General features: G+C 56.6%; 1 protein-coding gene across 2 annotated transcripts in view; it reads right to left on the reverse strand.

Moving 5' to 3' along the window:
• Positions 1-528: 528 nt before the first annotated feature.
• Positions 529-25,035, reverse strand: part of ITPR3 (inositol 1,4,5-trisphosphate receptor type 3) — a 40,506-nt gene continuing 15,999 nt past the window's right edge. Inside the window, exons 9-58 of one of the 2 annotated variants that reach the window (XM_040535855.1) lie at positions 24,554-24,649; positions 23,500-23,550; positions 22,749-22,891; positions 22,481-22,580; positions 22,037-22,197; positions 21,158-21,299; positions 20,865-21,026; positions 20,547-20,719; positions 20,288-20,407; positions 19,949-20,131; positions 19,597-19,848; positions 19,261-19,405; positions 18,960-19,107; positions 18,459-18,655; positions 18,190-18,319; positions 17,897-17,954; positions 17,521-17,686; positions 17,207-17,371; positions 16,938-17,006; positions 16,589-16,714; positions 16,300-16,422; positions 15,913-16,113; positions 15,310-15,561; positions 15,090-15,215; positions 14,658-14,783; positions 14,417-14,537; positions 13,475-13,659; positions 13,171-13,319; positions 12,898-13,006; positions 12,650-12,740; positions 12,245-12,414; positions 11,417-11,591; positions 11,150-11,337; positions 10,577-10,777; positions 10,054-10,164; positions 9,679-9,774; positions 9,309-9,410; positions 8,953-9,039; positions 8,169-8,279; positions 7,508-7,700; positions 6,399-6,524; positions 5,702-5,874; positions 5,421-5,585; positions 4,749-4,941; positions 4,231-4,326; positions 3,686-3,810; positions 3,242-3,407; positions 2,361-2,521; positions 1,747-1,908; positions 529-1,413 (exon numbers count right to left, since the gene is read on the reverse strand). In XM_040535855.1, the coding sequence (XP_040391789.1) occupies positions 1,345-1,413; positions 1,747-1,908; positions 2,361-2,521; positions 3,242-3,407; positions 3,686-3,810; positions 4,231-4,326; positions 4,749-4,941; positions 5,421-5,585; positions 5,702-5,874; positions 6,399-6,524; positions 7,508-7,700; positions 8,169-8,279; positions 8,953-9,039; positions 9,309-9,410; positions 9,679-9,774; positions 10,054-10,164; positions 10,577-10,777; positions 11,150-11,337; positions 11,417-11,591; positions 12,245-12,414; positions 12,650-12,740; positions 12,898-13,006; positions 13,171-13,319; positions 13,475-13,659; positions 14,417-14,537; positions 14,658-14,783; positions 15,090-15,215; positions 15,310-15,561; positions 15,913-16,113; positions 16,300-16,422; positions 16,589-16,714; positions 16,938-17,006; positions 17,207-17,371; positions 17,521-17,686; positions 17,897-17,954; positions 18,190-18,319; positions 18,459-18,655; positions 18,960-19,107; positions 19,261-19,405; positions 19,597-19,848; positions 19,949-20,131; positions 20,288-20,407; positions 20,547-20,719; positions 20,865-21,026; positions 21,158-21,299; positions 22,037-22,197; positions 22,481-22,580; positions 22,749-22,891; positions 23,500-23,550; positions 24,554-24,649 (7,140 nt within the window). In that variant the 3' untranslated portion in view covers positions 529-1,344. The remainder of the gene's footprint in view (positions 1,414-1,746; positions 1,909-2,360; positions 2,522-3,241; positions 3,408-3,685; positions 3,811-4,230; positions 4,327-4,748; positions 4,942-5,420; positions 5,586-5,701; positions 5,875-6,398; positions 6,525-7,507; positions 7,701-8,168; positions 8,280-8,952; positions 9,040-9,308; positions 9,411-9,678; positions 9,775-10,053; positions 10,165-10,576; positions 10,778-11,149; positions 11,338-11,416; positions 11,592-12,244; positions 12,415-12,649; positions 12,741-12,897; positions 13,007-13,170; positions 13,320-13,474; positions 13,660-14,416; positions 14,538-14,657; positions 14,784-15,089; positions 15,216-15,309; positions 15,562-15,912; positions 16,114-16,299; positions 16,423-16,588; positions 16,715-16,937; positions 17,007-17,206; positions 17,372-17,520; positions 17,687-17,896; positions 17,955-18,189; positions 18,320-18,458; positions 18,656-18,959; positions 19,108-19,260; positions 19,406-19,596; positions 19,849-19,948; positions 20,132-20,287; positions 20,408-20,546; positions 20,720-20,864; positions 21,027-21,157; positions 21,300-22,036; positions 22,198-22,480; positions 22,581-22,748; positions 22,892-23,499; positions 23,551-24,553; positions 24,650-25,035) is intronic. The other variant, XM_040535856.1, reaches the window with a different exon arrangement.

A 25,035-nucleotide genomic window follows, 5' to 3' on the forward strand; every position in this document is an offset into this window, starting at 1 on the left:
TTTGTGATGTGTTGCTCTACAGGGCCATAACCAGATTTCAAGTGTGCTTAGTCCTTTGTTGTGGCTTAGTTTTATTCCCTTTTAACGCTCTAGTGCTTGCATCAGCCTCTGTTCTTGGGAGGCAGAGGCACAGACGTGTAGCTGGGATGGCCGCAGCACTGCTTGGCTTAGGAGGGATGTGTGTCTAGAACACAGCTATGCCAGGACTCTGCTTGGCTCCGCACAGCACCAACAGCTGCTCCTTTTTATGTTTGAACTGTGTTTTCCTGGCAAGTAGTGAAAGAATTTGAAACTTTGCAGCAGGCTCTGATCCAAAGCTTCAGAAAACAAGGCTGGTGTTCAAGGTAGTTGTTCATGGTAGCATTCTTCATCTTCTCTATGAATACATTTTAATGTTTAACAGCTGGAACCAAGAACATTGGGTCGTGGAGCACTTAGGGTAAGACCTTTTGGCTTCAGGTCTTTGGATTGCTCTGTATTTCTATTTCTAGCAGCCCTGTTACATCCCAGAGTGTACAGGAAGGGAGGTTTCTTTACTGTGTTTAAGTTTTTATTATAACTTGATTTTTGTCTTTAATTTAGTTAAGGCAATTTACACTTTAGTTCTTAAGTAACAACGACAACAACAACAAAAAAGTAAAACATTACGCCAGAGATGAAACTAAACCACAGGACACCCCTTCACAGTGAACTCCTGGAAACCTGCAGTCTCCTACTACTGCCCAGATATTCTTTGTCCGCAGAAGACAAAAGACCAGTCCACGTAGTACTAGCACAGGTACACATCCTCATCTGGTGAGTTAAATGCTCAAATCCACAGCCTTGAGTTTAGCGCCTCTTTACTGCACCACCGTGATGAACAGAACTCTTTAAATGGAGAGGAATCGGCATGGAACAGGTACAGCAGAGATGATGGTTGGTTTGCAAAGTTCCACGTTTTACTAGTGACGCTCCTGGAATACGTTAAATATTGCAGCCCTACCGCTAGTTACGCTACACCTGGGGTGGAGGCCACCCACATGTAGCACATGGAGATAAAGATACAACCCCCCACATCTGCAAAATAAAGAGTTATTGCAATGAGGAATAAAAGTCTTGTATAATTTATCTTCCTATAAGGGCATTGGAGTAACATGTGGGTCCAGGTATTGAGGAATCCTCGCCAGTCATTGCTTCCTGAACTGCTTACAAGCGATCGAAGGAAAATGTTGACTTGGAAGCCCCTCCGCACGGCCCGGCTTTCTCTGACAGCGATGTCCATGCGCAGGACCCAGGAATAAGCAGCCTCGGCAGCTGATAGATACGTTCAGTCCCTCGGTGGGTGAAGCTGATGCTTTTTCTGAATTAGTGGTTCATGGTATTCTGGACATCCACAAACCCCATCCTTTGTCTGCGCTTCCTTTGCTCTGTCATCTAGAGTTCAGACAAGGACAAAAATGAGGTAGGAAACCAGATTTTTTTCTGTTCATTAGCGTGCTTCTCAGGTCTGTGACTGACTAGGCTGCTTTAAGCATCTGCCTGAACACCCTATGAGTTTGGTGAGGAAGTATCAAAAAGCACACGACCTAAGAGTAGATCTTTTTTTGGGGGTCAGGAACACGAGCCCTTTGCTTTGTATCCAGAGTTGTACTGGATCGGGCTGGTTCTGCCTCCTGTTCTGCCTCGCTGTCTATTTTGGTAAGGACTGGGGGGGGGGTTACAGTCAGGTGTTCCTCAAGCGTTCCTATTTTTATAAGCATTTAGTACCTGTTCCTTCAGCTCATTCAGCTGGGAGGTGAGATGGGACACCAGCTTCATCGTGGAATTGAGTTTGTCTTGAAGGTTGCGGATCTCGTTCTGTTCTCCTTCCCCTTCATTGCTGACCAGCGACATGGCTCGCATCCGAGGGAACCAGTCAAGGTTCTTGTTCTGGAAAGAGACCAGGTGGAATTTAACAGGAAGCCTGCCTATGCTCGGGGACTAAAGAAATTCTCAAAGGCTCGTTTTGTATGTATCCTTGCAAATTTTCCACCGCTGGTCTGTTTGCACCTTTTTTCATACAGCCATCTGGATTCAAGTTCAGGGGTTTTTCTTTTCTGAATTTCCTCACCCTCCCTTTTTGCCTTGAAATAACCTTGAAGTCATAATCTGTGCTGCCTGGTTCTGCCCTTGGTTCAATCCTTAAATACACAGTACAAAACATCAAATAGACAATGCGCTGTTGGCTGAGATTGCCAAGTGGAATTAACCACCTAACAAAACCAAGGAACAACAACATTCTTAAATATTTTGCAAAAGTTCCTTCTCAAAGCTGTTTTTCTTTGGCGAGCCCACTGTTCTCAAATATTTCCCTGGGGTAGCTGCTCCAAGAGGACGCGTACCTTTATCATCTGCGCCACGTAGCTCTCAGGCCCGGTGTAGTCTGTCTTGTTTTTCACTCGCACCAGCACTATGAAGTACAAGTAGTTCCACATGTTGTGCTCATATTTAATATGCTCCTCAAAGGACACTGTCTTGTTGTCGAACTTGTCCCGTTCGAGTCCTGGGAAAGGCAGTCAAGTACAGAGAAGGTGGAGAGGAGATGAGGAGAAGGTAAGAAGTGAGCAAGCAAACAAATGCGAAAGGAAGTACAGATAATTGCCTCCTGTCCCAGGTGTGACTTTCAAGAAGTGCTTTTAATAATTAGTTGGCATTTAGCACATAACAAGCATTGAAAGCAGGGGGAAAATAACCCAGTCGTGTATTCAGGAGGCTTCTATTTAAAGTACTACCAGCTATGCTTCCTGCCTGGATGTCTGAAAGAACAAAATGCACCCAGTGGATCCTATAAGGAAAAAAAAAAAGTTATATTTAAGCTTGGATTGTTTTTTATGGATGCTTTCCTATGACTGAAAGCATTCTGGAACATTTTCCTGTATTTCATTTCCTTAGTAATATGGTGCATTTTTTCCCCCACTTGATAACTGTTGGTCCCAGGAGGGATCACAGCGATGAGAACACCGCAAGGTGGCATTTAGTTTAACACCGCATTAAGAGGAGGCGAGGAGGAATAATTTCCCCTCTCGGTTTGTGTCCTTGTTTAAGCCTCCTCACTCTGCAGCGACCCATCAGTGAACAGCTTTAAGTTTTGCTGTGAACCAAATGAAAACCCAAACCAGCCGAAACTTCTTTCCTTCCCTCATGCCATAGGTCGACCTTAAAAGAGAGGAACCACGTGGGGGCAATTCCTGTAGGCACGGTGAGCCGGGGTCCTAGCACTCACCACATATGAAACAAGTGGTCTTCAGTATTTCTTCCTTCTTTTGCTTCTCGCTCCTCAGGTCAGCAAAGGTGTCAATAATGACCCCAAAGATGAGGTTGAGGACAATGATAATGACAATGAAGAAGAAGAGGAGGTCATAGACAACCCGAGCAGGAAACAAGGATTCCTGTAATGGACAAATGGGGAAAAAAAAGACATGCATCTTGCACACCTCTCCTCCAGCCACTCCAACTGTGCTTTGCTGCAACGGCCGTAGGCTGAGGGTGCAAGGTGAGGAGCAATAACTGGGGTGTGGTGGGGAAGAGAGGAGGAAAGCACCGAAGGACAGCTGTAGGGGGAAAAGCTGGCAGCGCCGCAGTTTCCAGGGAGGAAGGGCAGCTCCACAGTGGTATCTGCAGCAGGACTTGGCAGAAGAGAGGGGCCCGACGTGCTGCCAAAACTCACATCCTTCGATGGCTTGCGCAGAATGTCACCCACACCCCCTCCGTTCCTCAGGCCGTGGTTCAGGACAGTGACAATGCACATGAGCAGCGTGTCGCAGGCTCGTTCCCACTGGTCAGCGTCTGCTTCTAGAATACCAGAGGGAGGGCAGGGGGGAATAAAAGCAAAAAGAGCACACACAGGGCAGAAGTACCACTGCAAAGAATCCCAAGCTACAGGATGAGTTGCCGTGTCCCATCTGGGAGCAGGTGCTCGGTGTGGATCTCCCAACCAGCAGCTCCTCCAGCTTGCTCCTTGCAGTGGAGGTGTTTGGCTGAGCGTTCCCAAAGCTCCCACTTTCTTTATGACTAAATTGAATCTATTTCAACATTTTTATGCCAGGGTCAGTACAGAGCTTGCGGGCCTCTTGCTTAATATGTGCCAAACAGTGGGCTGTTTGTCAGCGAGCTCAGAAAAATCCTACAGCATCTTTTCAAAGATGGAAACAAACAAAGCAGCCAGCCTACTCTGCTGCTAACAGAGCTCAGCTTTCTAATGAGCTTGCTTACCTTCCAAGGCAGTGGGCACAGCAGAGCAGCTAATTTTGTCTCCACTGCATGACTCCATGAAGGTCTCCATGTTCCTTTGCATCCCCAAGGGGTCATCTGCAAGTAAAAGAGAGCACAGCCTTGTCAGGGCATCAGCTTGCCTTAGCAAAGCTCTTTGCTTGTGTCCAGGTGCTCTTCAACTGCATCTCATTGTACCATTCAAGCAATGCGAAAAAAAAAAAAAAGCTTAATTTGTATTCTCCTAGCCTCTTCTAGGTTTTGAATCTTTTGCTTAGGTTTCAGTAAGACCTCTACTATAAACTTCTCTGCAGTCACTCCTAGTCCCCAAAACCCCGTTCTCTGCAGCAGGAGGTCCCTAAGTCGGTGCAGGCTGCTGCCTTCTCCGCCAACCCCAAACCAGTGCTCCCAGGAGCTTGGCCCCGTGCTCCCAGGGTCTCATGCAATGATCCAGCTGCAGAAGGGGCCCACGCTCTGCCTGGCCCAAGCCCCGCAGCCAGCGAGGGCACGGCCTGAAGCACCTTTGGCTTTGCTGTCCGGCAGCCGGTCCACCTCCAGGATGAAGTCATCCTTCAGGAACAGGAAGCCCACGATGGAGAAGAGGTAGACGAGGATGAGCGCCAGGAGGGCTGTCAGCAGGATGGAGCGCCCGTTCCGCGTCACGCTTTTGATGACATTAAACAAGGTCTCCTCGCGGTAGATCAAGTCAAACAGCTGAAAGGACCAGGAGCAAAGAAATGCCGTAGGGTGCTTTTCTGTGACAATGCCTGGCCTACCTATACCCCTTTTATCCCGAGATCTTGGATCACTCAGGAGACATTGACTAACTTTCACATAAAGCATTTAAGTTTTCCATCTTACTGTAGAAGGATGAAGTGACTTATGCACAGCAGGAGAGCTGAGAATAGGACACACGTCCCCTGCCTCTGCCCTCACCAGCTCACGCTGTCTCCCAGCTGACCCAGATAAAGTACACAGTAGAGATTAGAAAGAGTCTGATAGCAAAAGACTGGGAGAGACAGTAATAGATACTGGCGGAAGGCAGAAAGATCAGCCTACGCAAAGATTAGAGCACAGTGCATTGTTCTCACTGCCGTTATCGATCAACTCCTGGAAGATGTCACAGGAAACTTCTAGCTTCTAAGGGGGTGGTCTGGCTATGTCTGTGCCCCAAACATCTGCATTTACTGTACCAGGATGCTGTAGAAGAGCTCGTGCACAAAGAGTCCCAGGACACTCGTCAGGATGTAGCCAACATGGTAGAGAAACTCCACATCCATGATCATGGCCTTGTAGCCTCGGATGAAGGTGCCACGATTGCCCACAAAGCTCACTACGAACACAATCTTGTTGGTCAGCTGGAGAACAACCAGAAATGGGAAGGAGTGAGGTTTGCTGCACTTCAGGAATGCAGAACAGTCTCCTGTGCTATGAGATGTTACGCTCCTTTTCTAGCAGCGTGCTGAGAACTTACATTGAGAGCTCCCAGGATGTTCAGAGTGAGTCCAATCCCTAAGTAATAAATTGATCGCAAGATCAGGGCCACGAGGAGCGGTCTGACACCGTAACGCTTAGTGAACAGGGCCATGATGGAGAAGCAGATCAGAATCCAGAAGAGCAGCGAGATCAGTGGGGAATCCAGCACTCCTGGGAAGAGAAGACCCACAACAACTAAATGGCATGAAGTTAAATACACGTCGTCAATCCGACACTGTGCTGCTGTCCAAAGTGGCTGAAAAAAACTAACGTGCTGATTATCAGAGGGAAGAAAGACAGAAATGCTGCTTGGACTGCAGAGACTAGTATTGGCTAAGATGGTCCTTACTGATACACTTCTGTAACATCTTTTATCTGAGATCTCACAACCACTGTAAATGATTAAGACTTCCAGACAGCTGGTACATATTCTATCATTACTTCCTCCATTTTACAAACACAGAAAGTACAGCCTGGGGAGAAGAGACTGTTCCCTAAGAAGGAAGTCGTGGGAGGGCTGGCAACTGAAATCTTGATTCAGTCCCTTGCCAGGACCAGCAGAAAAGGCTTGGGGCTTTAGGAGTCAAGAGGAGACAAAGGGTGGGGAGAACAGAAGTAAGGGGACTGGTGCTCCCTGCACACGAGGGTCTCCTTTGTCCACCACCCGGTGGAGCAGGAAATGCAGGGTCACTCACCCATGGAAGTGGCTTCAACGTAGGGGTAGAAGAAAGCAATGATTATGTTGATGAAGACAGCCAGGTTGAAGGAAATGCTTCCCCAGAGCGTCATTCTGCGGGAGAACCAGTACATCAGCGGCATGCCTGGAGGGAGAGGAGGCAGACACACATCTCAGCCAACCTCGTGTCAGCTGGGGAAGGCTCGGACCTCCCCGACATCCAAACGGCTCGGCTCAGTGCAGCGAGCGGGCCTGGAGGGAACCCTTGCCTCCCGCTTCCTTCATGCCATTGACAAAAGCTCCCTCCTCATCTGCTAAAACACGAGTGCACGTTCAAATCGTTACCGCTCACACCTCTCGGCTCCTGGGGCCTTTGACCTGCTCTGGCCCCCTGGAATCAGATTGGCTTCGTTCTTTGCTTCCCCCTCCTCCCCATCTCCCACCTCCTACATCCTCGCATCCTTCAAAACAACAGCGCCTTTGTGTTTTCAGCCTGATTCTCCGTCCCAAAGGAGACCCAGCCAGCAACTTCCCAGCCATACTGGAAACTTGTTTCCTGCCGAATTCCTAAGATAGTTTAGACTGGATCTGCAAGTGTTTTCAGTGCTGCTACACTACCTCTTAGCTGTATCGCAGTATTTATAGTGCAACTCCTGTTGACGGAGCTCCTGTTATTTTAAGCCAGGAAGTCTGTACTGGTGCAGCCCTGAAAGCACCTAGGGTCTGGATGGTGCAGAGGAACAAGTTTATATCCCAGATACAGCTGCTAGATGCTGGCTTAGGAAAAGGCAGCTGAAAACAAATGAAGAGCGGGCTTTGTAGGGGAACACAGCTGTCGGTGTTGTCCCAGAGAATGTGCTGTAAGAGGCATAGAGGAATTGCACTAACAGGCATGGAGGAAATATCCCTGGGCTGGAAGGTCTCGATTAACCTCCACTCCCTGCAAATTGCTGAGCACACTGTGCCCTGCAGAGAGCAAGGGGCACAAGGGGGCAGAGGTGCAATCTGCAGGCTGCTGCCAGGATTCACAGCCCCCTCAAAGCACAGCTGGCCCCCCAGGTTCAAAACAGGAGCTATTCAAAGAGCTCATGCTGGCCAGTGCTAAAGGAAGGTCTGGTTTGCTCTTACTGCGCAGTTTCTTCTGCCACTCCATCTCGTTGTGGAGGAAGGAGGACTGGTCGAAGAAATCACTGACTTTGCTGCCCTGCTCGTCCTGCTCTGTCGTGGTGAAGAGCCGGTACTTGGTCTCCTTGGTGAGGAACTCACAGATGCCAGGCACCGGGAAGATTATCTGCTCCATGCTTCGGTCCAGGCGCACAATCTGCAGGAAGCAGGGCGAAGGGGAGGGTGCCGTCAGATCCTGCCCGTACCACGCTTTGCTTTCCGCTTTCCTAGCCCCGGCTGTGCCTCCCCAAATCCAAATATCACCAGACACACATCTAACGCTACAGTTCCGCCCAGCAAAGGCATCCTTGAGTGGCTGTGCTGGGACGAACACTGACAGCACGTGGACCACACCAACAAGCAAGGATGGGGCTGCTCCAACTGCATCCCAGCTGCCACGGGGAGAGAAAGGAAGGGTCTGGGGGGACCCTGTGCTCCCCTAGCACCCAACAGGCTCTGCTATTGCCTCCAGCTCTCTCTGCAGCACAAAGCACCCGTCTGCTTTTAGCAGGCACAGGGATAGGAAGGCTCCCGGTGCAGAATAACCGGGCACGAGACAGCCGGAGCACACGTGGGATTCATCAGCCGTGTGTGTACTAGCAACCCAGCAGCAAACAGGTCTTGCCTCAATCTGGGACGTGTGCTTCTCATAATACGCCAGCGGGTCCTCCTCCTCCTCCTGGATGGGAGCCGTCGACTTCAGCATCTGCGTCAGCTGCTTGTTATTTAGGCTGAGCTGGGATGTGGGGAGAGGAGAGAGGATGAGAGTGGGAACGGCCGGGGGGATTCGGGTCTAACTGCACTGACAACACCGTTCCTCAAAACGTACTGAACCCGATTAGGTTTCAAGGAAAAGCAAACGAATTAAAGGTTCCTAGAGGAGTACGAGCGCTCCCTGAGGTGACAGACATTCGATTCTCTGCAATAATTACATCCAAAAGCTGCTAATCCACAAATTACAAATCAATGCCCCTAAAACCCTAGGGAAATCACATTACTGCTGAATCTTGTACGGGATCTAAGGCAGAGGCAAGAAATGACAGCAAAGGACTCAGTCCTTCCCTTTCTGAAGGGAAGGGAGGAAGCAGGTACCAGGAGCAGCAGCAAAGCAGGGCAGCACCCTGCAGCAAGCTGGATGTCACCCGTGGCCGAGCCTTCCCCACGGAGCCCCGCACATGCAGCTCTCCGCAGCTGGGTTATCACGGGTGCATGTGCCATTGCGTTGCAGATTTGGCTACACTGGCTCTTGTAAATCTTTCTTCAGTCCCCCCACCCCCAGGAACACTAAACCCCATCAAATCTTGAACGACAAGCAGCAGGGCAGCTTAGCGAGGCCGGGAGGAGCAGCTTTCCGCAGCCTCCACTCGGGGTCGGGGAGCTCTGCCTCTGTTCCCGAGGGCTTTCCATACCATGGACGAGATGCCCTCCTCCTCCTCCTCCTGGATTCGCTTCACCGGCTTCAGGAGCTGCTGCAGGGACTTGTTGTGTCGGGACAGCTGGAAGGGGGACAGCGAGAGTGGGTTAGCACAGGACGGAGCGGCCTCTGCACACCAGAGTGGGACACGGGGTGCGCACCGGAGGGGATGGCCACTGAGCCAAGGTGCTGGGTTTTTGTGGGAGGCAAAAAGCACATTTCCCAGCCCGGCTGGAGGAAATGTAAATAAACAGAGAAAAATGCGCAAATTGGTGAGTGGGAGCCCAGCACAGCACGGGAAGCCCAGCCTGGTGGGGACCCTGCTGTCACAGCAGATTGCAGCGTCAGTACCTGCAGCGCCAGGATATAAATGTTGTGGCCGACTTCCCGGGGGGAAACCTCAGCGTTTTCGCACTCTTCCTCCTGCAGATAGGCCTTCTTAATCACGTCGACCTGGAAGGCAGCAGAGGGCAGGTGAGCTTGTCCTGATCTCCTCACCCCATTGTCCTCCTCCGGCCACAAACAGCTCTGGGAACCCCGCTCAGGACGGATGCTTGTGGCGTGTGAGTAGTGTCAGGGCAGCACCCAAGGTGGTTTTGGGGTTGCAAGCCAGAAACTGCACCAGGACCCGGAGGTGTAGGAGCTCCAGCACAAGCCACAAGCCCAGGGGCTTACAGGGGCTCTTTCACCCCCCCACCCCCCCACCCCGCTCAGCCCTTACCAGTTCCTGCGGGCGGAGGCTGATGAGGATCCGCTCGGCATTCTCGCTGTCGTGTCTGCTCTCCATGAGGGCCAAGAGGAGCTTGGAGGCATTGTCCTGGCAGGGAGAAGCCCGTGCTGAGAGGAGCTATGCCCTGCCTGTCCCCAGGACCTCGCAGTGGGCAGAACCCCCTGCACCACGGGCCGTCATAAACCCAGGCCTTGCACACTGGAGATGAACCAGCCCAGCCCCAGTTCATGCACATGAGGACCTGTCGCAGCCCCTGCTTCCGACCCCCCTCGCCCCACAGCTCAGCCCACGGACACGCCAGCAAGCCGGGAGCCCACGCAGTGCTGCACACACGCGCCCGCCATCCCAGCCCCGGGCCCTGCCTACCTTCAGCTGCAGGACCAGGTCCATCCGGTACTTGCAGAGGGGGCTGATGTCGTTGAGGATGAGGGCTGTGATGATGTCGATCCCGTTGGACTCGTGGGTCACGATGCAGCTCTAGGGCAGCAATGCACTGGGGTTATCCCACGGGTGCTGCCATCCCTCCCAGCTTCACCTCCAACACAGCTCAGGTCCAAAGCAGCACCCTGCTTTCAGCGCTGACCCATCACTTTTGCTCCAGGAGCCCCAGATCCCTCCTCTCCCTGGCAGTGGCACCATTTCCATCACCATATTTATTTTTTGCATCACCATATTATCTAGCCAAGCAGGAGCTCGTAACCCACACACTGTCCCTGTGCACCACGGGGAACCCCTGCAGCCCACGTTGCGCTCTCCTTCACACCCTAAACTCCAGAGCTGTCCCTATCCCTGCTGCTTTCCCATGCATCCCCCAAAATCCTTCCTTGGGCATCCCTGATGGGATGGGACCTGCGAGGACCGACCCAGACCTGCAGCAACACGCACGGACCTGGTTCTCGTGGCAGGGCCCCTGGCAGTACTCGGTCAGGGTCTCCAGGGTCTGGGTGATGAGGGCCACGTTGTACTCGTTGATGTAGAGCCCCAGCAGCCCCAGCCCCCCCGTGGTGCTGCCGCACATGATGTCGAGGAACTGCAGCGTCTCGCACACCAGGTTGTAGTTGGTCTTGTTGTTCTGGCACCTGAGGAAGTTCTGTCGAGCAAAGCCTGCAGTTACAAGCCTGAGCGGCATCACTCTGACAGGGGCGCCAGGTTCTGGCCCCGCTCCCAGCACCCCCTCCTCCAGCTAATTTTGATGCAAAATTAGGCTCGGGGCCACCCCTGTAGTGTACAGACCCCCCTGAGAGCAGTACCCAGTCCCATGGAAACAGCTGTGCCATGGTCGGCTCCTTCCAGGACACCAAGCAAAGCTAATCCTAAAGGATGGTGCATTTGCAGATGGGGAAACTGAGGCACAGAGAAGCCAGCACAACATCCTTTTGGACCCATCTGAGGCAGAGCCCATCCTTCCTGCACCCCAGTCCTACGGCCTCCGCCCCGGTCCCCGGCAGGCCCCAGAACCAACCTGGAGGTCCCGGTTGTGGTTCTCGCACAGCAGCTGCAGAAATCGCAGGATAGGCTCCATAATCAGAACCGTCACCCCCATTTCGTTGTTCTGGCCCTGCTCTCCACCGTCATGGCCCTTCCGAAACCCTAACGCCAGCGGGTATCGGGAGGGGGTGCCAGGCATCACGAAGGCCTCTCCTCGTCCTGCTGGGCAACCCAACCTCGTTAGCATCAGGCTGTCCAACGAGGCAGGCATTGGCCCTGCTGGGAGGACACGGCCCCATACCTTTGGTGCCAGGGTCAGGCTCGTCTTTGTCCTCACGAGGCTTGTTTCCAATGTCACTCATGTTCACCGACACCGTAGACTTGGTCTCCTGCTGCGCCTTCTTCATCCGATCGTGCAAAACTTTGAAGAACTTCTCGGACTTCTTGTCGCTTGTCATGAGGTTGTAAAAGGATTTCTGGGAGGAAGGAGGACAGCAGTTCCAGTCTCCGCTGTAGTATCCAAACCACCCCAGCCTGCCCCTCTGATTCAGTAGCCTCCAGCACTCCAGCCCTTGCCTGGGATAACGTGGTGAGCAGGTTTATTTCCAATAGCCCTGGAGATCACAGTCCTCTTGGACTTACAGAGGTGCATCGTCCCCTGTGCCTGTGCCCCCTTTGACCCTGGGCAGGGCTGGGGACAGAGCAAGCAGCAACTACAGCAGCTCCAGGCTTGGAAGCCCATGATTTTTGTGTGTACAGTTTGTTGGCTTCCCCATGATAAGGAATTCAAGATAACCTGCAAGTTATCACCTGAGAGCTGGAAATCTGAGTCATTTCCGTGATACCCGGCAGAGGGCATCAGCATTACTCCAGAAACCCTCGGCAACAACCTGCCCCTTTCATAGCATCCAGCCACCGAGCTGGAAAACCCGAAAGCAGAGAAATTTCTGCAGTTCCTCCTCCAGACGGCGAGCAAATGCATGCACCCAAAATTTTGGTAAAGTCTGCTGCTCGGGGACCGACCAGGGGCTGAGGGCTGCCCTGCGCCCCTGTCTTCTGCACGATGGGACCCTAAACACATCAAACCATGGTTGCCCAGTCCCCGGGGACTGGTGCCCACCACAGGCACCTGGATCTCGGTGTTGCCTCCATCCAGCAGCCGAATGGCCAGCAGGATGCTCTCCTGGAAGATCTTCTCGTTCTTGGTGTTCATGATGAGGTCAGCCACCAGCTTGGTGGCCCCTTCTCGGTCCAGCCGGCACTGGACAGCAGCGATAGCGGACCAGTCCTGGTCTTGGCCTGCAGGAGAGGACACAGACGGATATGATGGTGGTGTAAGAGAAGGAGCACGGCCAAGTCACTCCCAGGGGCATCTCAGGCCCATCCCTTCTTCTCCCTAAATCCTTTACTCCCATGGAGGTACAAGCATGGAGACCAGCTACAGAACTTATTCCACCGTGGTTTGGGAACCAGGCACTCAATGTGAGCGAGAGCAGCGCAGAAAGCCGAGGAATGGCAGGAGAGGGGCACTCACCTCCCCCAGCAGCATCCATGATTTCACCTTTGGAGCTGGACTTCTTGTTCTGCAGGTAATTGTTCAGGAGCATTTTCCGCAGCAGGTTGCCCTGCCAAGATAAATAAACGTCACGAGGCTCCCAGTGCCAGCGCCAGAGCAGAACAAGGCTGAGCGCCCACGGGCTGTGACGGGGAGGGTGCTGCCAGCTCGGGCAGCCGGAGCCGAGGAGTGGGGCTGGGGACGTGCCATGGGGCCGCGGTGCTCACCCTCTCACCGTACTTGTTCCTCTTCACCAGCATCTGCTGCAGCGTCCTCAGCACCTTGATGCACAGCTTCTCCTCCGTCTCCATGAGGTCCTTGGTGTGCTGCACCAGCCTGGCCGCGCACAGCAGAGCCACCGTCACGCAGCCGAGAGGGACACGGGGTCCCCAAGGGCACCCCTCCACTCCGCAGGTGCGTAGCGGGATGCACAGCCCACAGAGGGAGAAGGTCAGCAGCCCTTCCCCAGCAACCCCATGGCAATTGCAAAGCATCCTCACTTGGACAGGAAACCTCCGCTCTCGCATCGCTGGTACGCCTCCGTCCCCTCCATGAAAAGCAGCTCTGGCCGGTGGAGGACATCCACCAGGACGGACAGCTCAGCCTCCACCAGCGGTTTCAAGCGGTCCTCCAGGGCATTAATGATGTCCTACAAGTCACAGTGCACACCTTTAGCTCAACACGCGCCAAGGAGACACAAATACGGGACAGGGACCCTGCAGCACACCCATGCCTTCTCGCTGCCTCGCAGCGGAGACGTGCTGCGCTGCTGACCTGCGCCGCCACCGCCTGCCGGTCCCGTACCTGCAGCTTCTCTATGATGTTCTTGTAGTCCCACTGGTTTGGGGTGGTGGAGACGCGGGGGAAGGTCCGCGTGGCGGTCTTGTAGCTGGACGTGTTCCTCTGCACGGTGCTGGTGGAGCTGCTGTTGAGCAGGGAGCTGACGTGGGCGTCCAGGTCCATGGGCAGCGCGATGGAGCGGCTCTTGGCTGCGGGAGATGGAGCTGGGGTTGGGGACAGCCACAGCCCAGCCCATGCCATCGGCTGGGTCCTGCCACACTGCCTCGGGCTGGGCACCCCTTCGCCTGCTCTTCATTTGCAGCACAGAGGAGAGGAGTTAAATACAAGAGAAAAAGCCCCCAGGTAGGTTGGGGTGCAGGATTTCCATCCATCCCTCCCCAGAGCAGCACCACGTTGCCTGCAGCCCCCCCAGCCCGACAGAAAGAGGACCGAAAGAGGCACTGCCTCTGCTTTGCAGTTGGGAAAGCCCAGCACGAGGAGCTTGTAAGCGCCCTGCCTATAATTACAAAGGGGAATCCTAAGGCTCTGGCCGCTGTCCCCACCCGGTGTCTCACCACCGCGCAATGCTTTCCACACAGTGACTCAGTGCTGACAACCCTCGCGCTGAGCCAGGCAGCCACAGGCAGGCCGAGGGCAAAGTCCTGGCGAGGGAAATCGGCCGTAAACACCGGCTTTGTTTCTGGGCCCGGCCCCAGCAGGGACACACCAGGAATCTCCCAACCAAACCCAGCCTTCAGCTCGCCTCTGGCCACCCCGGTCACCAAAATTACAGCCCAAAAAACACATCCCAGAGCCAAACCTCCCCGTTCCCAGCCAGCAGCCTCTCCAGGGCACCCTGCCATGGCTGTGGGAGGGGAGAGAGCTCTGCTGGAGCAGAAACAGCCTCGGGCAGCTGCATCCTCGTGGCTGGGGGGAGCAGAGCATCCCCGCGGCATGGCTCCTTACCGACCATGGCCAGCGTGCGGATGCAAGCCTCCACCGAGCTCTTGTGCTGCTGCTGCAGCCAGGGGCACTCCAGCAGCCGCATGGTGGACTGGAGAAGCTGCACCACAATGGTCTGGTGGGTCTGAAGGAGAGAGAAGGCAGGTCTGGACCAGAGCAAGGTGCTTCCAGACCTCGCTTCTCAGGGCTTGGTGAGCCCCTTTCCCCTCTCTGTGCGTGGCCCGGCCGTGCAGCGCCTTATTACCTGCAGAGAGGTGCTGTTCTCCGAGAAGGGGGAGCTGAAGAACGCGTTGATGGTGTCCAGCACCACCGTCAGCACGTACTTCTCCAGCGTGGGGTCCGGCAGACGCTTCTCTCGCTTTTTGCACATCTGTGAGGAGAAGGGAGGATGCTGATTGCACCGGAGCGAGGTGACCAAGCATCCTGGGAGGATGATGCTGCCACGCAGTGCTGCTGAGACCTTGCTTAGCCAAGGGACATGGATGGTGACACAGGTCCTGGGTCCGTGCCAGAGCTCTGACTGCTCCCCAGCATGGCAGCTACACAAGTCCCCGTGGTGCCCATGCCCCCTGTCTGACTCCCCAGGCTTCAAGGAGCCTCGGTGGCACCGAGCAGTCCCCACCCAATGCAGCATCCGTTGCTGCCATGTCGCCCCTGCCCAGCCCTCCCCACACACCTGGGCCATATCCAGGGTGAAGTTCTCAAAAAGAGTCCAGATGTGGTTGCTGGTGTAGATCTCCTTCATCTCCACCTCCGTGTCCACGTAGCAGTGGTTGACAAAGTTCACGTAGGCCATCTTCACCTGCCGGGGAGGGAGAGGACAGGGTGCAGGCACCATCAGAGGAACAGAAAACAGAGCAGAGCCGCCGGTGCCCTCCTCGAGAGGCACCCCGTACCTCCGTGATGCAGTCCTCGTGTGTCACCACCCGCACCACGTCCTCCAAGGGCAGCAGGGACGTGCACTTGATCTCCGTGTAGACATTCTTGCCCTCGGCGCAGGCGGCCAGCAGGTCCACCAGGGAGATGTGGTACATCAGCGGGCTGTTCTCCTCCACCCCGTCCCTGGCTGCCGTCATCATCTCCAGGAGGGTGGCCAGCGACGCCTTGTCGTTGTAGAAAACCACCACGTCGTCCCCAGCGTTGGTGAGCTGTGGGGAAGGGTCACTGGTCACCGCTCCGCAGAAGGAGGGTGAGAAACCTCGAGAGGCAGAAAACTGCATCCTGTGCACCGGGGAGGGCTGAGAGGGAACACCAGGGTGAACGGGTCGTGCGTTTATGGGGAAAACTGGACGTTTGCAATGCAATCATAAATCACAACTTGAGACAATCCAGAATGGTTATTGGCTCTCAGACTTTTGCATCTCTTGGAGATTTTTCCAACTCCAGGGAGAAACCAGCATGCTTGGGAAGGCTCTTGCCCGAGGGAGAAGCCAAGCACGCTCCTTCCGGGAGCCGTGCCCCCCTGCACCCCGTAGGGGAGCAGGGGTAGAGGTGCTTACCTCGGTCATGATCATGTCCTGGCACTTCTTCACGTACTTGCCCTCGGCCTTGATGATGGTGTGCAGGAAGTCCAGGTACTGCACGTGGCGGCCGTGGGTGGCCACGCAGTGGATGAAGTGCTGCGGCACCGTCTCGTTGATCTCTGAGCAGAGCTGGTAGTTGTTGAGGAAGATGTGCTGCATCGTCTCGGCCTCCAGGAGCTGCGGGACCAGGGGGACGGAGTGAGGCTGGGGGCTGCGAGGCACAGCCTCCCCTCCTGCCCCAGCCCTGCCTCTTCCAGGGGTCTCCTCCCAGCTTTTCCATTTCTTGCTCTCAGCTCCAGGAGCGGTGCTGAAGCCTCTCCCTGTGCTGCCGCCTGTGACCACCCGCTGCCCCCCTCTCCTTACCCCTGGGGTCAGGAAGAGGTTGAGGTGTTTGTGCAGCAGGGCCTGGTTTTCCTGATTGCCAGCACAAAACTTCTGCAGGAACTGGTGGGTGAACTTCAGGATCTCCAGCATCTTGGCATCTCCCTGAGGAAGGGCAGAGAGGGGGCAAACACCCAGGGTTGGTGAGGGATGGAGCAGGCTGCTGCCCTCCTGCCTTGCCCAGCCACAGAACCCAGCCATGCACGGTGTCCCCATGTCCCCCACCCCTTGGCCCAGACACTTTGGGACCAGCTGGCTTCTGCCCACCTACCTTCTCATAGGGGATCTGCAGCAGATCCAGCATCACTTTGTGGGCGTCCATGTTCTTCAGCAGGCGCTGCTGCTTCTTGCGCACTTGCTCGCCAACCCCGCACATCTTATTCAGCCGCTCCAGGATCTGGAGAGAGAAGAAGCGTGGCCAGAGGGGAGTTAAGCCCGGGAGCCACCAGGATGGCCACCAGCACCGGGGGTCTGCTTGATATCCAGACGTGCCCCAGAAGAGATTGAAACCAATGGACACTTGAAACTCAGGAAAGATTGGAATTACCCCCCCAGTTTCTCCCTGTCCCTTCTCGCAGGTGCCCCAGCCAGCCCTGGGGACAGTTTTCGGTCCCACTCACCCCTTTGACTATCTGATAGTTCTCACTGCTCTTCTCTCCTGGAGCAACGACCTCTTCATCAGCGGTGTGCTGCGAGGGGACAGAAGCAGCGTCAGGGTCCCACCACACCTCTGCAAAGCCTGGGCCACAACTGCACCCCACAGGACCCTTCTACAAGAGGTGTGCGTGGCCCACCGAGAGCTGCCGGGTGTTGGACTGAAGTGAGCTGCTCCTCTGCCCCCCCCATCCTCTCCCCACTTGTTTCCCAGCGCCTTGCTCAGGGCTCTCACCTCTTTCTTCTCCTTCTTGTTCCCATCCCCAGTGCTGTCCCCTTTGACGCTGCCTTTCTTGTCCACCCACAGCTCAGATTTCTCCACCATGGTGCGGAGTTTGTCCAGCTCTGACTTGATCACCTTGTAGTTCTCGACATCCTGGGCTGAGATCAGGAGCTGAACCTGCAGTGACATTCCCGGGGGCTCCCCTGTGCAGCTGGTTTGGGGCATGGACCCCACTCCCATCCTCACCCGGACCCCCCTCCCAAGCAAAGGGGCCATCGGGTGCAGCCACCCCAGCCAGGACCAGCACCAAGGTGCTCCAGGGTTACCTGCTTGAAGGTGTGCAAGACCTCCTGCCTCTGGCTGAAGTGCTTGAAGAGGAGCTGCAGGGAGCCGGAGATGAGCGGCGGGTAGTCGTGCATCGTCAGGTGGATCAGCACCCGCAGGAACATCCTCCCTCCTTCGTCGTCCACCTCCAGCATGCTGCTCGTCTTCCTGAAGCCGGGACGAAAGCGTTTGGTGTTAGCCACGTGGGAGCTTGCATGCACTCAGTCAGCCCTTGGGGCTGATGGGGACAGCTGCATTAGCCTTTAGAGCCTCGTCTTCCTCATCACCTGCAGCTCTCAGCCTCGGCAGTGAGTATGGGCAGGAGAAGGAAGGGCCCTATGACCAGGCTACCTACGCACCGGAGGGGCAGGGACTCACCCCACACCGAACATGGCCTCTGCGTGCTCGCCGATCCGGTCCAGGTTCATGGCTGCAGCTGCAGGGAGAGGAAAGGGAGATGAATGGGGCGGCCAACACGATCCCTGTGCATCAGCAGAAACCCCGCAGGATCCGGCCCAGCTCCCCAGCCCATGCCCAAGCATCCACGATGGACACGGGACACCTCGTCCCTCCTGCACAAACTCCGATCCCCCGGGCTCCCTGCCAGCAGAGGCGGAGGATGGAGAGCTGCTGGAGCTGAGGTTGTACCAGGAGCAAAGGGGAAGAGTTACTTGTGGAATCGAAGGCTGGAGCCGTCCCGTCGGCCGCGCTGTCCTGCATGGGGTAGACTTCCACAAACTCCTTCTTGAAGACGGAAAGCAGGTAGGAGATCCTGTAGTCCAGCCGCACGTTCAAGATGAACTGGCAGCAGCGGGGAGGGAAGAAAGCAAAAGTGAGACCTCTCGTCACACCATCTGCCTCCTTGCATCAGAAAACTACATCTTCCCACCCCATCCCGCAGGTCCCACCCGCAGCTCCATGATGCTCCTCCAGTTCCCACCTGCAAGATCTCCAGGATCTTCAGCTTGGTCTCCATCACCACGATGTTCTCGTTCTCGATGCTCCTCCCTCTGTCCACTGGCTCTGGAGTAGAGCCAGCACTGAGGCTCGGGGGGCTGAAGATGGACTGTTTTCTGCTCAGCACCATGGTGGACATCATCTGCCCAACGCCCTGGATCGACCTCCGCACATTCTTCCCTGCAGAGGCAGCCACAGTGGGCAGAGTTAATGCGGAGGAAAGGGAGGGGGGAGAAGAGTGATGGAAGGACCCATTTTGAGTGCAAATGTCGACGTTAACCAGAGAACCAGCAGGAAGGACTGGCTATTTCTCTGCTGTGGCCAAGGACTCAGCATCTCCTGTCTCCTGTTGCAGACCCAGCCCAAATTTCCACACGACCAAACCTGCAGCTTGTTCTCTTGCAGCCCAAACTGGAAAGCACTGGGCAGACCACGGGAACTACCTTCCCCTGGGACCGTGCCTGGTTTTGGAGCAGGGGCTCACCCGTCACGTCGTCATTGTAGACCGCCTGCATCATCAGCTGCGGGTTTTGGACACAGTCGATGATGCCCAGCAGCGTCCGCGTCAGGCGCAGCAGCTCACTGAAGCTGTAGAAGCCGAAGTAGATGAGGTTGTGGGCAAGGCTGACGACCTGGGGAAGGAAAAGGCAAGCTCCAGACCTTGCTGTGCTCGGGGATGTAAACATGGGACGCCGGCACGGCCAGCCTTGTCCCAGAGGCAGCTGCAAGGCGTGGATGTGGCCGATGGCTGCGCGAGGTGCCAGTGACACCAGCAGGTCTCGCACCTCGAAGGTGAGCTTGTTCTTCTCCTCGTTGGCGAAGGGCACCGCCTCGCTCACCACGTTGTTCAGGTAGTCCTCCACGAACTCCATGGTGCTGGCAAACTTGTTTTTCTTGTCGTCTCGCGAGGCGTTGAGGTTGGAGTCGTAGCTGCGAGGGGAGATGGCAGGATGAGCTGGATGGCAGTGGGTCTCCTCGCCCCAGCCGGGCAGGAGCACTGCCCAAGGGGCTGCTGAGAGCCGTCACGGTCAGGAGCGATGCTTGTGACTATGATGGAGACCACAGGAGGACATCTGCCACCCCACCTCCCACGCCCCCCCAAAAGCCCCAGCGCCTCTCACTCTTTGATGGTGATGGCCGTGGGGATCTCGGTCCAGAGCCGCGCAAACTTGACAGGCATCACCAGCTCCTGGGGGTCCCTGTCCACGTGCACGTGCAACATGAGGTGGCAGAAGGACGCCCGGAGATCGAAGGGCAGCATTTCATCCGCCATGCAGAGGAAGATCAGATCCACCCCCAGCTGCTGGGATATCTCTTTGATGGCCAAGTACTGGCGGTCCAGGCACATGCGGGCAAAGAGCTTCAGCTGGTACCTGCGTGGGGACGAGGTGGAGAAGGAGCGAGGCCATGCAACCCTTACGTCCTCACCCCGTCTCCCCAGAGCCTGGGGAGAGCGTGCCACAGGATTGTCACCTGTAGTAGCTGAGGACATTCTCATCGTGGGCATTGCCAGCCCGGGCCTCCTGTGCCAGCTGCCGGATGCTTTTCTCATGGTGGTCGTTGTTCTTGTCGGTCCAGGTGAGCCAGACCTCCTCCTCCGAGTACTCGATGCTCAGGTACTCGTGGGTCTGGGACATCTCCTTCACCGGCCGCAGCCTGGGGTGGGGAAGGAGTAAACCTGGAGATGCTGCTGAGGATGGAGCACCTCAGGGCGTGACGGGGGTTTTCCAGGTTTTCCAGGGGCACCACAGCAGCAGGCAGGGCCAGGCACTGAACCCCAACCGTGGAAAATCTCTCCCTATGACTACTCACTCAGTTTTGATGAGGATGTCACTATTTTTTGGGTCCAGCACGCACTTGCAGATCAGCTCCTGGGTGACAGGGATGGCGATGTGGTTGGACACGCACAGGTCCGAGAGGTAGTCCAAAAACCTGGGGAGCGAGGGCAGGGCAGAGACAGCTCACTGTGAAAGGGGGGTCCACGGGGGGGCTCTTTCCACCCCTGCTCAAGGCACATCCCACCCGTCACGCTGCTCAAAGCCCCTCGGGACGGGGGCGCTGGGGCACGCACCGTGGCTCGCGGTTCTTGCGCACCAGGCTGACGAAGGTCTCCACCTCGGTCTTTGTGATGTGCTTCTCCAGCAGCTTGCGGTTGTTGTGCAGCAGGGCCGTGATGGTGTCCTCGGCCAGGATGTCGTAACCGATCTGGGACTGCATCATCCCGAACTGTTTGGCTATGTGCTCCTGGAGCGGGCAGAGAGATAGCGAGTGTGAGGCTGCACGGTTGGGTCTGCTGATGCTCCCCTACCCCACCGCGACCTCTGCAGCCCCCCAGGGCTGTGCAACACGAGGCGGGATGGGGGCTCCCTCCTTCTACCCCTCAACCCACCTGGTTTTTGCGATAATCCTCCTGGGAGTGCCGCAGCACGCGGTAGCACAGCCGAAACATGTACTGGTAGGGAGCGTTCTTCTGGTCCGACAGCTCCTCCAGCCGCACCAGGGGCCCTTCGCCACCCTTGTCCTTGAAGGGGGCTTTCAGGATCCCAAAGATCTGCCCCAAAAGCGGGGATGTAAGTGCTGTGTCACCCTCCACGCCGCCTCCCATGCATGGCTGGGCATCAGCTGTGCCTGGTGCACCGCCGGACCTCAGCCTTGCCCAGGTGCACGGTCGTGGCCGCTCACCTGCTTCAGGATGTTCTGCTCCCGCATGAGCTTCTGCCGCTCCCGGTTGGGCTTGGTCACCACGATGTCCAGCACGTTCTGGCCGTTGTTGGGGACATCGCTGACGAAGAACACCAAGTCCTCCAGCAGCTGGATCACAAACCTGCAAAGGGGCACGGTGCCAGCGGGGCGGTGGGACCCTCCTTCCAGGGAGGCCACTCGCCCGCCGCACGCAGCCCACCCATGCTCAGGTGCCTGCAACGCTGCTGGCACATTTTGTAGGACCAAAAACCCCACGTTCGGGGCTCAAAACGCTGCTGGGGAAGCTGCTGGCCAATCCTCCCTACTGCTAGAGGCCAGTGGCTGCCCTGAAGCGTGAGGCTTTGCAGCCCCTGCGGTTCCTACGGAAATTATTGTCTCGAGTCAGGTGCCATGGTAAATGTCATGGGTTTGTGCTCGTGATTCACGCCGGGGATTTTGCGTTCAATGCCTCTGCCCCTTGAGTCACATTCAGAGCGGTGCAAGCGCCATGGGACCAGCGTGGGGCGGGCTGGCAGGGCGGCAGCAGCTTACTCTGTCCCACCGGGTATCTGTGTTTGCTCAGGAAACGCCAAGAACCCACCCACCTAAAAATAACACCGTGACTAACCAGGCTGCCCCTATCATGAGGCCATCTCCCAGCCCCTCGGTTATTTTTCTAGCAGCAAAGGAGGGGCCAGAGCGGGTCTGTGCTGTTATCTGATTTCCTCGCCAGATCCCTGGGAGAAGCAGGCGTGGATTTGGGTCACGGGCAGGAAAGAAAGGCAGAGCCGGCACCAAGACCCAGGCAGGGGCCCCATCCTGCAGAGATGCTGGAGGGCTCCAGCACAGCCCCATCTCCACGGGGAAATGACTTTTTACCTCCGGTCGTTCTGGCTGAGAAAACCTTCGTTCATCTTCTCCACCACGTTGGCCAGCATTGAGCTTGCGTCGTTGGCAAAGTCCAGGTCCCGGATCTCAGACACGGGCACGGAGACGATGGCGAACGCTTCTTTGTCTTCTTTGGTGGGACACGTGCCCAGCTGGGAAGGAACAGGGAAGCGGTGTCACAGAGGCAGGGCAGCACCAAGTGTCCCCACATCCACCCAGCTGGCACCAGGGGCCCAGTTTGTCCCCACTGAAAGGACTGGGATGGGCTCTAGGTGACTGGGGGAGGCTGGGGGCTGGCGTCCCACAGCCCCCTTGGGTCATCACGGTACTTCAGTCCCTGGGTGAAGGTCAGGGTGCCCCTGGGCAGAGCGGGGTGGGAAGGAGGAAGGAGCCAGAGGGTAAATCTGTGGACAGGAGGAGGGCGCGGGGCCGCACCATGAGGCGGATGGGTCTCTCCTCATCGATGTCGATGGGCACGTTGGTGCTCTGGATCCACGTGTTGGTGCAGAGGTGGCGCAGCCGCACGTACGAGTTCCTGCGGACGGCACGGTGCCGTGGTCAGCACCCCCCGCGCAGTCACACCGGCACCCGCCGCTTCCCCCAGCACCCAGCAAAGCCCCCCACCCCGTGCCAAAACTTCCCACCGTGGATGAATCCTCCCTTCTTTATTTCAACCCCTCCGTGCCAGCGCGTGCTCACGTACCGTGGGACGAAGGAGTCCGTCTTCTGCAGCGTGGTGGGGTCCAGCTCGAAGAGGGAGGCGATGTCATTGCCGTGGGGCACGGCCACCAGCCGGTACTTGATCTTCTCCCCCGTGTTCCTGCGGCTGGAGCGGCTGCTGCCCCCCTGCACCAGGGAAAAGGGCTTTGAGCCCGGAGCGGGGAGGTCGCCCCGCCGAGCCCAGCCTCCCTGCGCACGCAGCATCGGAGGACACGCAGCGGCTACGCTCAGCGCAGAAGCTTTGGCTCGGGTGCCGGGCTGAGCCTCGCAGCACGGAAACGAACGAGGGGCTGCAAGAGCACAAGCGCGGCGCGATGCCCCTGAGCTACGAGGCCACCCCTTCTCCAAACCTCACCGAAGAGGAAAAAAAAAAAAAATAAAGTCCAGGTCTCTCTTCTACCAGCACTTCATCTGCACACCCCCGTGGCCTGGGGATCCAACATGCACTGGGACCCCTCTCCAACAGATTTTGGTGGGGTCCTCTTGCAAGCGGGACATGGGGATGCTACTCTAGAGTGCGGGATGCGGGATGCTCTGCTCGGCAGCCCTGTGCCAGGACAGCCTCCAGCCACAACCTCAGCACCAAGCGGGACCCGGCGGCACAGCGCGGGCACTGTCCCCGTGGCGGGCTCTTTTTTCGGGGCATTTCCCTGCTTTCAGGCAGAGTCTAAGAGGCAGCGTGGTTTCAGGCAGCGGCAGCAGCATTTCTGCTAGCGAGGCTGCACACAGCTCACCGTGGGCACTGCTTTGGGCTCAGCCACGTCTCCTTTATAACTTGGGTTTTCCTGAAAAGTTAAAGAGGGAGATGAAAGACAGCTCCCAGCCCTCCCCCTTGGTCCCTCCAAAGCCCTAAGCGTGGGGTGTTATTTCTGTTCCTTCCTTGCTCATGCACACTGCAGAGAGACAAAACCTGCCCGGATGGGGCTGGAGGACACGACCCATGCCCAGGGCACAGCGCTGCAGCCCCATGGAGGAGGACAGGGGCAGAGCAAGCCCCGGGGCTCTGCATCGCAGCAAGACAAGCTCTCACTGTAAATCCCTCGAGGCCCCAGGTCAGGGTCTCGCTGAGCACCACAAGCCAGGCAGCACCAGCCCAGGATGGGGATCTTCTTTCCTCTGCAGAGGTCAGCTGAACGTCTTTTGGTTTAAAGCACCCAAATTTCAGAGGCTCGGCATCGGATCCAGTAAGTGCTATTTCCACCCTGCCCGTGGCAGAAGGGGCCCCCTTGGGTCATCTTCCGCAGTGACGGCACGCCTTCGGCACGGGGTGCACCCAGCTCCCCCAGGCACGTCCCTGCTCCCCTGGCAGCAGGTCTAACACTTTTCCCTTGGGCATTAGTGTCATATAAACCACATTACCTAAGAGCAGAAACCTCTGTGCCTCTCTCAGGAGGCCTTAAGCTGGCCTTAAATGGGAGCAAAACCCATGTGGGGGTTTCCAGGCTCAGGCTTTGCCCACGCCTCCCCCAGCCCTGGACACCTCCACTGACCAGAGGATGAGGAAGGACAAAACCTGGACGGGAAGAGTTAAACGCAGCCGGATGAGTTATCTGCTGCTTCCATCCCACAAGGAGGTTGTGCCAGTACAGTCGCTTGTCCCAGAGTGAGCAAACAGAGGAAAACCCCAGCCACCCTCCTCCTGCCCCCCGGTTACACGTGCCAGGGCCAGCGGGGGGGCAGCCAGGAGCATTTTGGAAATCGCTGCTCTGTCTAAGGGTGGGTTCTCCTTTTGGTGACAGCCTCTTGAGGGCAGGGCAGCTTTCTGCACCCCTCTGCTCGCCCCCTTACCTCGGCTGCCAGGTAGTTGCCCGTGGCAAGATGCTTGAAGCGGTACAAGCCGTTCCAGTGCCCGGCGCCCCCTCGGCACGGATCGTGGTGGACCACCTGGAAGGAGCAGAGGAGCGCTCAGCGCAGGGCTGCGATACCAGTCCCGGTCCTGGCCCACGCCTGGCCCCGAGCAAAGCCACCAGTGAGAAGATCCCCGTCCTGTCCGAAAGGACAAGCAAAGAAGCCTGGGGCACTGAGCCACCGAGGGGCTGAGGGACGCCCATCTCCTCCAGGGCAGCCCAAGCTATAAAATCGCCCATCCGCCAGCACCCGTGGCTTCCAGCTCCCCTCTCAGAGCTCAAGCCTTGTGTTGGCTTTCACCAGGGCGCTCAGGCCACCAGAAAGTGGAAATTCAAGGCCTGAAACATACTGAAACAAGCACTGCTTCCAGCCGCCCCCCCAGGCACGGCACAGCAGCCCGGGGAGGCGCCCCGGATGCCCGC

This window comes from Cygnus olor, chromosome 24 (assembly GCF_009769625.2).
Source record: "Cygnus olor isolate bCygOlo1 chromosome 24, bCygOlo1.pri.v2, whole genome shotgun sequence".
NCBI lineage: Eukaryota > Metazoa > Chordata > Aves > Anseriformes > Anatidae > Cygnus > Cygnus olor.